Raw genomic sequence first — 12,185 nt, 5'->3', positions numbered from 1 at the left:
TTGTGAATATTAAGTCATTTAGTCTTTTGGTCTGACGAACACTCCCGCTGTATTCCAGTACATGATGTGTTCCATATTTTTGTGTTCGTTTGCCTTGATGACATCCCCATCTTCTTCCCTGACCACATTCTACATCAGTGGTCGTCAACCTGTCAGTTGCGATCGACAGGTAGATCTTTGCCCAATGAAAAGTTGAAAGTTTAAAAAATGTAATAATAATAATAGTAAAATACATCATGTAAAATATTTAAAAAGTATACATATTTACTACTTTACCCGAATCATAGTTTTGTTGCAAATCTGCTGCTCTGTCTCCGATCTCTGATGGGGTCATCCAAATCGTCAGCTACGCAGCTCACAGGCTACCAGCATTTTAACAGACGAAGAAGAAACAGCTTGGCAAGGCTTGCAGTCGAGATGATGGACAAACACAGGAAGAAGGCAAAAACGTACCACTTCCACTCTGAATGGGAACATAAGTTTTTGTTCACACTGGTTACAGACAAACCTGTGTGCCTCATCTGTCATCAGTCTACTGCTCTATTAAAGAAAGGTAACTCTGAGTGTCACCACAACACATACCACGACAAGTTCAGCGGGGACTACCAGCTGAAAAGCGTCCTGTGTACCAGCAAAGTTAGGGAGCTGAAGACAGCACTGAAGGCCCAGCAGCAACTTTGTACCAAGCCAAGAAGAACCAAGGCCTTCTGGTGCCGGACCAGGGGTGGGGAGTGGTGAGAAACTGTTAGGTCCAGTTACCGTACTTAGGTCATGTTTTTGTTTGTTCTTAGTTTTTTTCTTCTTTTTTTTTTTTTTGCAGCTTCCTGTTTGTGTCCATACTCACCCTCTTTCTTGTTTTAGGTCCCTTGACTCTCCTCGGTCTTTGTCCGCTTTCCCACCTGTGCAATCATCTGCCCTACTCTAATGTGCTGTGTGTCATTTTCTACCCTGGTCCAGGGTATAAATACTCAACCTCTTCCTCATGTTCATCGCCAGTTCATCTTGTGACCCTGTGCCAGGGTCCCAGCCTTTACTTGTGATCTCTAGTGCTTAGTGTATATTTTGACACTGTCTGTTTTTTCTTTTTTTTCCCTATTACATCAAACATTGCCTTTTTAAAAATGGCTTAAAAATATAGCCTTCAGTGTAACAATACTATGATTTTTCTGTCTGTATAGGTTTGCTAAATACTTCAAAATGGAAAATGGGACAGATTATCGCACTCTGGTCAAAGCCTATGCTATTAGGTTTGATGTGCTGGTCAATGGAAATGTAAGTATATATTTGTATGTGTGGGTCAAAGGGAGGGAGAAACAATGACTAGACTGAAAACAACGCTTTAAACACGTGTACCTGCAAATTAATTTTGAATAATGACACTGGGATATGAATCTGCATGCTGTCATTTTAACAGTTTTGAATAGAAGGTACTTGCTTTTTTTTTCAGTGTACTAAAACTTGTTTTATGGCACGAGTTGTGTAAGTTTTAGTTAGGGTTAGTTTTCTAATGACAGGAAAAAATCAGTTTTTGCAATGCTGTATTTATGGAGACTGACTGCTGAATTCTGTTCTTCATTTGTAGGCTGGAAAGTTCGACATGATCCCCACACTCATTAACATGGTGGCAGCCTTCACGTCAGTGGGAGTGGTGAGTTTTATTTGTATACTTGACAAAACCAGGGAAAAAGGTTCGGTATGTACCAGTATTTTTTTTTGACTAGTTTTGCTTGTCAGAACTGAAAACGCCCTGTTTATGGGGAATTCTAAAAAATTGTTTAGTTATTTGGCTTTTGTTGTATGAAAGCAACAGTTTGAAAATTTACTCCTCACTAACTGAACCTTAAGTGTGAATCGTACTGCGTTTTAGAGGTTAGTAAGTTTTGAGGAAATTTTGGGCTTCTTTTGGCCTTTACTGTTTCCTTTTAAAGATGTGTATCTACTCTTGTGTGGGTGAGACTTTTATAAACAAAGAGTTCTATTATTAGTGGATATATTATCCAATAGATTTAACCAGTTATCCAGTGACAGTTGCACATCTGGTGTAGGCTTAATATGTCTATATGCTCATATGTTTGTCCCACTTTGATTACACTGCTCTACAGGAAAAAAAATGTCTCTGTTGTTTGAAATCTGAGAGGTGTATTAACACATTTTAAGTCTGCTGAGTTCAAATATGTTATCAGATTTTTTCTATCACATCCAGATTTTGCACAAAATGGAACACAAAATTCAGGATGTACAGTGTGTCACATTTCTGCAAATATTTTATTATATATTTTCATGGGACAACACTGAAGAAATGACACTTTACTACAATGTAAAGTAGTCAGTATACAGCTTGTATAACAGTGTAAATTTACTGGAGAGTTTTGCCCTGGTTGATGCAAGGACACTTGGTCGAGTTTTCTCCCAAGTAAATCCAACAGCCTGCCTTATAGATCCAATTGCCACACCACTTTTAAAATCTTTCATGGATTTTCTGAGGAACAGATTTTAAACATTATGACTCGCTCTCTTCAGATGGTTGTCTCCCCCACTGCCTTTAAAACAAAAATCTGTGAGGTTCTGTTGTTGCTTGGAGGTATTAAAGCTGCCACAAATGTACCAACACTGGTCAGGATCATTTTTACATGAAACATGACTGCTTGCCATATTTCTTGCACTTGCACAACCAGAATGAAAAGCAAGGATGCAAATAAATGTGTCCCAAAAAACTGGAAGTCACTGCCTCTTATCTGTGCAAGTTTAAAGTTATTTCTGACCCTGTAGTTGCACTTTGTATGGCAGCTTCAGGGATTATCCTGTACACATTCACATGAAATGGGCAAAAACTGCTAAAAATGAGCACCTTCAATTCTGACAAACTGAGATGTGATACAAAAAATCTGATTGCAAATTCAGAATCAGCAGCCTCAGAAACATCTAAAACAGTACTCAGTTTTGAGTCAGAAAATTCACTGTAGACCAGTGTTATGATGAACTGTGTATACAGTTAAAAGCTGTGATCTGTGTGCTCCAAGTTTATATTTTCCTTTGGAAGTTGCTGTCCTCGAGCTGAGAAGCACTGGATTAAGGTGCATTTTGCTGTAAGATGTGTAGAGAAACTTGTTTTACTAGTTTTTGTTGTTAATATTCTATTATGTAGGGTACAGTGCTGTGTGACATCATACTGCTGAACTTCCTGAAAGGCGCGGAGCAATACAAAGCCAAGAAATTTGAAGAGGTAAAGTATCTAATTCTTGCGATAACTGATAACAATGTAATGCACATAATCAGATAGATTGTTAGATGTAATGCTAATATGATATTAGTCATAATGTTGGCAGCAAGAGAGGTTAAAGAATAATTGTCCTAAAACATAAATTGAAAGGCTAAACATCTTCAAAAGAACACCATCCTGGAAAATACCTGATCTCCTCCCCTCTCCCAGACTTGGGAGGCTCTGACCCTAAAGGTTACGTGTCCTCTGGTTGCCCCAACCTAATACTGGAGGGTCTTACGCTGCATTCAGGCTCCTTAGAAATTAGAATGCAAGCCAGAAATACAGAAAATGAGTTAAAAGAAGCTAAAAAGCTTCATATGGTGGAGCACAGGGGAGTACTGGAGCTGGGCAATAATTCTCTGCCAGCTGATCCATTGTTCTTATAAAAGAAAATTAAGCTTTAATCTTAAATGTCAGCAGTCAGCAGGGTTGACTGAAGTTTAGAAAAAGTTCATCCTTACTTTTATCATTGTGTTCCACTAAAACTGGAGTTCAAAGGTTTAACTTGTAATATACTAAACTGAGAAGCAACATATCTCTTCTTTTTTTTTTTGTTGTCTCATTTACTGTAGGTGTCGGACAGCCCACTGGAATCCCAAAGCAATGGGTTGTATCGCTCCAAGCTGTCACTCAGGCAAACCATCATGAGGTCCAGTGACTCAGGGGCATTTTCTATTGAACATTACAGCTGAATGAACAGGAGAAACTTCCATGTTTTAAAGTTTTATTAATTTAACTGATTCATGGTTGTCTTCACATACTGTACAACACACATACACATGCCCACGTGATTTTGTTAATATCCAAAAGCATCAGAAGAACTTTGAATTGACGCTGTGTTGCTCTAATCTAACTCAAGACAGCTACAGACAAGGACTAATACTTAATAAAAGAATACAAAAGCATGGTTGTCTTTGCATGGTGACATTTTTGTAGCCTATGTTACGCTAAACCAGCAATAAACCAGACAGCTGGCATGAAGCGGTTTACTTGGTCGTCTTTAATAGCTCTTTTGTGGTAACTAATCTGATGCATTTACTCAGTGTATTGGAGTCACATTCTGATAATAACCAATCCCAAAATAATAGCATTCTATTGCTAATGTCTGTGCCTTTGTGTGCGTGGTTATATACGGTCATGAACAAAAGTTCATATGCAGTTGGAAAGACCATGTATATCATGGCAGCCTTGAATTTCTAATGACTCTTATGACTGAATTTTCTATGATGGAACCATTGAAACCCATGTGTCTTTGTCACAATAAAGTGATCATGCAGTTTGGTTCTTTCATAGATTTATAATAGGTCTTATAAAAATGTAGCAAAATCAGCTGGGTCGGGGCACCTCGGTAGCTCAGCAGGTTGAGTGGGTGACATAAATAGGGGCTATAGTCCCAGACTATATGGGTTCAAATCTGGCCCATGGCCATTGGCTGCAGGACCTTCACCCACTCTTCTCCCTACATTGCTATCTTCCTCTCCATTTACCTACTGAATAAAGCCTAAAGGCCAAAAATGATATATATCAAAAAAAGAAAAAAAGAAAAAAAAAAATTTGCTGGGTCAAAAATATCATAAAGCAAAGCTAATATTTGGTTATACATCCTTCGGCCATTTTCACTTCAACTAGGCACTTTTGGTAGCTACAAGTCTACAAGCTTCTGGTTCTATCTTTGACCATTCCTGTTGACAGAATTGATACAGTTTAAATTTGTTGGCTTTCTGACACAGACTTCATCTTTCTTCTTTGCAAGGTCTCATAAAGACAATGTACAAACCATGATGGTGTGACATGATGGCTATACATATGGATACGTAGATAATATCACATCATAAATTTACATATGGCTATATGACATGATGAATATGAATGTGGATATGTGCAGGTATGGCATGATGGATAATGTACCCACAGTTCTGCTATTGCTGTCAAAAATGTTATTGAGAGAAAATACCAGTGTTAACTTGATGCTATTGCACATGAAGAGCTGTAACAGAACAGTGCTGCATTTTGTTGTTGATCTGAAAGATCTGTAAGGAGACAACACAACTGTAAAACAATTTTCTGAGGTTACATGGGAGCAATCAGTGTTTAATGACATTTTAGTACTGAAAGAGCTATAGGGGGGAAAACAGTGTTTATAAAGAGCTATAGAGAGAAAAACAACATTAAGGGATGGTGTTCTACCGCAAGAGCAATAGGGAGAAGAAACGTGATTAAGTGATGGGTTATAAGTGGAAGACGGCGGAGGGCGGAGGAGGTAAGTGATGTTGACCTGGAAGAGCTACAGGATACAAAAAAAAAAAAAAAAGTAAAAAACATAGTATCACTGGAAATGCTACAGGACAAGCAAACAAATAAACAAACAAAAAACTGTTAAAATGTAGTGGAAGAACTATAAACAGTAAAAAGACAGCATTACATGATGCCAATTGTTGCTCTCCAATCCAAAGGACCTCAGTCTCCTCAGCAGATGGAAACAACTTTGGCCTTTCTTTTACAGAACATCAGCATTATGTGACCAGTCCAGTTTATTATTGAACACCCAGGTCCTTGCATTTTTCCTCCATCTTGGTGTCCCTGGATGTTCACTGATGTAATCTGGGGTGATTTTCTGTGGAAGTCTATCACAATCTCCTTTATCTTGCTGGTGTTTAGGTGGAAATGGTTCAGCTCACACCAGTTGAGAAAGTTCTGGATGACCTCCTTGTACTCGTGTTTGTTCAGTTCTGATACATGAGCTTCTGGAGATGACAGCTAGAGGATTTGTATGTGAAGTCCAACGTGTGCAGGTTGAAGAGAAAGAGAGCAAACACCTGTGTAACCCCCATACTGCAGACCATGTCATTAGACACACAGCCGTGGACCTTCACATAATGCGTGCAGTTAGGGAGGTAGTTAATAGTCCACCCGCCCAGGTGGCAGTCCACTCCTGCTTCCTCTGGCTTACCTCTGAGCAACGATGGTTGAGTTGTGCTGAATGCACTGGAAATGTAAAATTAACCAGTTTACCACATTTGATCAAATAGCAGTATTTGACATAATAAGTAAAGTTTTTCCAATTCAAATACATTTTGGTTGATTAGCCATACATATTAAAAAAGATTTGTTTTTCATCTATAGTTATCTGTGCATTTTTCATCTGTCTACAATATTCACAGATCAGTGCAAACTCAAAGTGCAATAATAGCTATTATATTTAACTTTTAAGACTTTCTGTCTTAAAACTCTTTGTTGCAATATTTGCACACAACCATGTTCTTATCTAAGCTTCCTCATACTACTTGTCCACATGATCCATCAATTTCTCGCTTCCCATTCCCATTGTCTGTGTTAAATGTCGAGTGTCTTGTCCTGGACTGTTGCGGGGAGCTTCAAGGAAAGGCAATTTTTCTACTTATAAACTTTTTTTTTTTTTTTATGTTTTACTGTCTGTTGACTTGTTTTGATTGGTTTTCAGTTCACTGTAATTATGACCTGTTCTTTCATCTGATTGTACCATCAGACACTGAAAGGAAAGCATAGCCGATTCGGTAAGTAAGTGACCATTATCATAATTTCTGCCGGTTTTAATGCACTTTATATGCACTTTAGCATCAAACATAATGTGTACAGTGCACCCTGGAAAGTGCAGTTAATTTATCTGTGTTGTACAGAGGAGAGATTTAGGATCCAGTAAATATTATCTTTAATGTGAATGAAGATTCCTTTTTTAAATGGAAATGCTATTAAATCGCATTCCAGTGTCTTAGACTACAAGAGTATTCTGTGTTAAATTTGTAACTATAGCGTGATCCAGACTCCAAACCGGTTGGTGGCGCTAATGCCCCAACCGCCAATAAACCTCCAAAAACAAGAAGAAGCCGTCAGAAGAGAGACCGGAAGTTACGTTGTGTGACTTCCTGTGCACGCCGGATCCGCTGCGTAAGTCGTCCGCTGTTCGGTTAAGAAGGCCAAATAGGCACATCTCGGTAAGTTCAAGATCATTAACGGTACCAAATACTTCATTCTTAAACAAATAATTTACGTCACATTTAAGGGTTATTTTAAATTGATGCATTTTTCTGGTCTCAGTTGCCCTTCATCCACCTCAGGCGACCTTTGTGCAAAAGTCCTTGACAGTATGTGCTCCAAGCCGGCTACTAAACAGTGCTAGCTTAGCAAGAAACCTTTACTTCTCACAAGTAAACCCAACGTCAACTCGTGTTTATTGTCCTTTGTAAGTTCTCATTTGCAATAAAGTGCAGTGTTTACGAGGTGTTTTAGGTGAGAGCTCTGCGATCTCTTGCTGGTAACGCCACTGGTATAGCAGGGCTACGTCAAGCCTTTATGTCAACGTATATGTGAAGAGTTTAAATCACGAGTTAACGTTATGAGCTCAAAAATAATAATGCCACATCATCAGTGATGTATTTCATTTAATACAATCTTTACATTGCTTAGCACGTTGCATAAGAAATTCACGTTTGGTAAGTAAGGATTGTTTTACGTCTTTGGCGTATCAGAGTTTGTACTTTTCAGTCACCATTGCACTGCTTATATTAACCCAGGCGACTGGGAATTGATAGTTTTTTGTTTGTTTGTCTAGACCTATTTTGTGTTTCAACTTTATCCATTGGTACATGGTTTCAGATTTAAAGACGTGATGGCTGCAACATTGCGTTTACTGTACTCCGTGTCAAGGCCAGGTAAGAATTCTCAGTAGCACAGTAGCACAAATACAAGTAGTTGGTTAATACTACTTTATAAACAGTTCAATACCTCTGTCATAGTGACAGTTTGATAAATAGCCACATAAACAAAGATAAATTTCTTGTCAGTCTTTCTATTTTTTGTGCCATGCACCTTAGACCGATTTGGTCAGCTTTAATGATTTACATGGTAGCTTTTTATTATGTTGTTGTCATCAGATTTGTCACAAAGCTGCTTGTCAGTCATCAGAAACAAACACAAATTGAGGGTTTGTGATAATTTGTTGTCAAGGTAACTGAATTGTATTTTGCATTTGTACAGACAGTGGCACAAAATTGTTGTACTCTCCAATAAATTTCATATAGTGGTGTTAATAAGAAGTTGTAATTCTTTTTCAACCAATAGGCACCTTTGTGGGCAGCCAGAATCTAGTGAGGTCCTTCAGTGTGTCTCCACAAAGGGATGGATTCAGTAAGTACCACTACAACACAGCTCCTTTTTAGGGGCTGTATAAATAAGTGACATGAGTAAGTGGGTTATTGGGTGTTATGCTACAATTTTCCAGCTTGCCACTGTGAGTCCATCAAACTGCTTCTGATTGGAGTACACCTGGATGTGTTATTTGACTGTAACATTGCCAACATAGTTCTGTATGTAGTAGAGTACAGTTGATGTGTATTCCCCCAAGTCCTGCTTCTCAATGATGTCCCAGTTAGACCTCTCAAAACAGTCTTACAGCTGCGACTGAACTCATTCAGGCCATGTTTTTACAGTTCCTATGGTGGGTTAAGCTATATTTCTGAAAGGGCTGTATGATGGGGTTTAGAGCATTGACAAGTGATCTGACTGGCCTAAGATTGGAAGTTGTGTTGATTTAAAGCCTGGAACAACTGATGTGTTGCTCAAATGTAGGGACAACTGTCTTTGAATCTGCATGGTTAAAATCCCAGCCATATGTGCTAATCTAGGGCTGTGCTAGCATTAGCACCTGTTGGAATGTAAACAGCTGTACCTAATATCAACAACAGTAAACTTACATAGAAGGTAAGTGGGGCTGTATTTAACGATCAGGTTCTCCAAATCATGAAAACGGTAGCGGTCATGATTTTGGCGACAGTGCACCAGTTGTTGAGGATGTATATATGCAGTCCTCCTCCCTTGCTATTACCAAAGTCTTTGCCTTCGTTTCAGCAAAATGCTTTGCGTCCTTTTAGCTCCGTGGGAATTAGTGGGTGAAGCCAAGTCTCTTTTGTAAGCAGAATACAACAGTCCTGTATAAGTTTATTGGCAGAGATTTGTAGTTTTAGTTGGCCCATTTTGTTGGTGATGGAGCTGGCATTTGTGAGAAAGATTCTTGTTAGAGGTGGTTTGTGTGGTTTTGCCTTAGCCTGGTGAGTAGACTGGACTGGCATCCTTGTTTCTGCTTCTTTGCCTCCATCTCCAGCGCCTGTCAGGGTTGATAACATGGAGAGCCCAGTGACCTGGCTATGTCCTCCGGTATATTGTGCGTGCAGAAATTCACTCGTAATGACCTGATTACACTGTAGAGCTCTGATCAAAAGATCGTGTAGGCTGTAGGTGGAATTCGCATGACTGAAATTAAAATTGGGCAACAAAGGAGGATAGCGTTAAGTGTGTGCCCTATCAGTGTGGCACCACAGAATCAAAATGTACATGGGAAAAAGGATTGTTGTCAGCTTTTTCCCCACAGAATAGAATTAATCCAGTTCACAAATGGTTCGTATCATGAACGCTTCTGTGCAAATTTTTCCCAAATGTACATGTTCTAGTTAATGCTGACACATTACTGCATCTGTTCTTACCACAATGCTGTCAGTCTGAAAGAACCAAGTCCTCAAACTAGTGATTATAAGAATGTAAGGGCTACCCTTCCCTATCCATTTCTCCTAACTGTGGCAATGGGGGCTCTGGTTTCATTTAAGTGTTTTTACTGTAGCCCGGCTCATGCTGCTAGTTGGATCATTGTCTGGACCAACTCTGCAGCGATGAGAAGAGGCAGAGAGAAACTGTCGTAACAGCACATGAGCTAGGCCTTTATGTCTTTCCCTGGGGCAGCAGACATAGTAGACAACATTTGGATATTGGTTATATTGAAATTTGGGCCTATCTACAAACTTAATGACTCATGTCAGTAACTTCATTACCTAAGTTGGGATATACTGCTCAGTGACCATAATTAAGTGCTGTAACCTTACTTCTCACTCACATGCAACTCCAATTGCCAGTTCCTTTACGCGCTCCCTTTGAATTGTGCTTTACAGGTTAATTGTTCACCAAGCTGAATTCTCAAGTAGCAAAAATTGGCCAAATAAAACCCCAAAACAACAACTTGCAATGACCTGGCATTCCTGACACTGTTGACACTTCTACAGTCTTGGGGTCCATGTCCATATACGTTTGATCTGTGGTAGGAAAGTGCAAGCAGGGTGCTGGGGAGCTTCATCAAAAATCACTCTCATGCTGGGATTTTGCAATTATCAACATCGGCAGTAATTTCATTTTCTCCCAGCCAAATAATGGTCAAGAAAGGCCGTGAAAAAACAATCACTACCTATAACGTTTCAAGACATTCTTATTGATAATGCAGACGTTTGATTTGGGAAAGTGTTGAAATTTTTAGGAAAGCGCATCGTGATCATTAATGTCCTTTGTAAAGAGAGAGACACCTGAATGTAAGGTGCATTTGTTAGAGTTAGATGAAGTAAAGATGATTTTTCAGGATGAATTCAAGTAAATGTTCATATTACTGTGTGTGTGTGTTTGTTTTCAGAGTATGTGAATGCCCAAGAGATCCCCACAGACATGAAGTCCATCACAGACAGAGCTGCACAGACACTGCTGTGGACAGAACTCTTCAGAGGTCAGTTGAGCTTCACACATGCTGTATAAACAATATTTTATTTTATTTTATTTGGAAACATCCTTTCTTTTATCCCTTCACACAGCGTGTAAAATATCATTGCTTGTGCATCTCTACCAGTTAATGTGAGGGCTCAGTTCAGACTTTTTCTGTGTTGAGAGCAATACAGAAATGCTACTAAGTCCGACTTATTAAGATTACCACCAGCATGACTTTTCCGTACACGTGACCCGGTTGCACAATCAGACATGAAGTCAACACGGTCAGTTCAGATGAGCAGAATGGGATGCATATCTAAAAAGGGCTGAAGTTAAACTGGTACTGGGGTGGCCATGGCTCAGGTGGTAGAGCGGGTTATTCACTAATCAAAAGGTATTACGGTTGATCAACTAGACACTACACCCCATGTTGCTCCCAATAGTTGGCCAGCACCTTGCATGGCAGCTCTGCCACATCATTGGTGTGTAAGTGCAGTTTGGTAATTTTGAAAAGGGTGTCTCACTTCATCCAACCTCAAATAACTGACTGCTTTAAGTAGACATACCATGCATGAATACAACAGCTTCGAGACAATGCATTGGTGTTATTTTTTGGAATTTTTTTAGGATGATCAGTGTATTTTTCAATCACAAATTTATGTTAAATGCTGAATTAAATTCATTTTCTTACACCACTGGAGGTAGTTGGGTTACTGTTGTTTCTGTGGAAATGTTTCTGTGTTCATTCAATGCTGCTTGTGTCCATTTGAAAAAGTGTTCTCTTTAATTAAACATGAATGTGTTATGATATCAGGTCTGGGCATGACAATGAGCTACCTCTTCAGAGAGCCCGCTACCATCAACTACCCATTTGAGAAGGGACCACTGTCGCCACGTTTCAGAGGAGAACATGCCCTGCGCAGGTGAGAATGATTACTGAGCAACCTTCAGTGTGTGAATGTTGACATAGTTTTCCTAGTTGACACTGGGATGTCAGTCAAATGCATTGAAAACCACAGTCACTGAGAAGTTAGATGTGGTAGTATAGTTAGAATATTTCTTTTTCACAGTTGATTACTATATTAATGACTATTTCACAGTTTTAGAAAGAATTTATTTGATTGTTGTCTTAATAGAAAATACAACACAAAATAGCACCCTCTGAATATTGAGTCAGTGTGGAGTCTGTGAGGAAACGATAACCTCCAGTTGTGACAAAAATCCATTCATAAAAATTGTTGGCTTTTTAGACATATTTGAACAAGCAAACATTTGATCCTCTTTAAAATAGTGTCTACAGATGAAATAATACAGATAAGGTAATATAAATACACAATGCCACCGGAAAAGTAGCTTTTTAAAAAAACAAATT

General features: G+C 39.0%; 2 protein-coding genes across 2 annotated transcripts in view; both read left to right on the top strand.

Moving 5' to 3' along the window:
- p2rx3b (purinergic receptor P2X, ligand-gated ion channel, 3b) overlaps positions 1-3,975 on the top strand; it is a 14,204-nt gene extending 10,229 nt beyond the window's left edge. The window contains exons 9-12 of the mRNA XM_008280254.1: positions 1,179-1,272; positions 1,583-1,648; positions 3,146-3,223; positions 3,835-3,975. Coding sequence (XP_008278476.1) covers positions 1,179-1,272; positions 1,583-1,648; positions 3,146-3,223; positions 3,835-3,954 — 358 coding nt within the window. The 3' untranslated portion in view covers positions 3,955-3,975. The remainder of the gene's footprint in view (positions 1-1,178; positions 1,273-1,582; positions 1,649-3,145; positions 3,224-3,834) is intronic.
- Positions 3,976-7,152: 3,177 nt separating this feature from the next.
- ndufs8a (NADH:ubiquinone oxidoreductase core subunit S8a) overlaps positions 7,153-12,185 on the top strand; it is an 8,041-nt gene continuing 3,008 nt past the window's right edge. The window contains exons 1-5 of the mRNA XM_008280255.1: positions 7,153-7,233; positions 7,895-7,950; positions 8,360-8,425; positions 10,746-10,835; positions 11,628-11,736. Coding sequence (XP_008278477.1) covers positions 7,908-7,950; positions 8,360-8,425; positions 10,746-10,835; positions 11,628-11,736 — 308 coding nt within the window. The 5' untranslated portion in view covers positions 7,153-7,233; positions 7,895-7,907. The remainder of the gene's footprint in view (positions 7,234-7,894; positions 7,951-8,359; positions 8,426-10,745; positions 10,836-11,627; positions 11,737-12,185) is intronic.

The sequence above is a fragment of the Stegastes partitus genome, unplaced genomic scaffold (genome assembly GCF_000690725.1).
Source record: "Stegastes partitus isolate 25-593 unplaced genomic scaffold, Stegastes_partitus-1.0.2 Scaffold189, whole genome shotgun sequence".
Taxonomy (NCBI): Eukaryota; Metazoa; Chordata; class Actinopteri; family Pomacentridae; genus Stegastes; species Stegastes partitus.
Note: the sequence above shows the minus strand (reverse complement) of the source record. Positions and strands in the feature narration are given on the sequence as shown.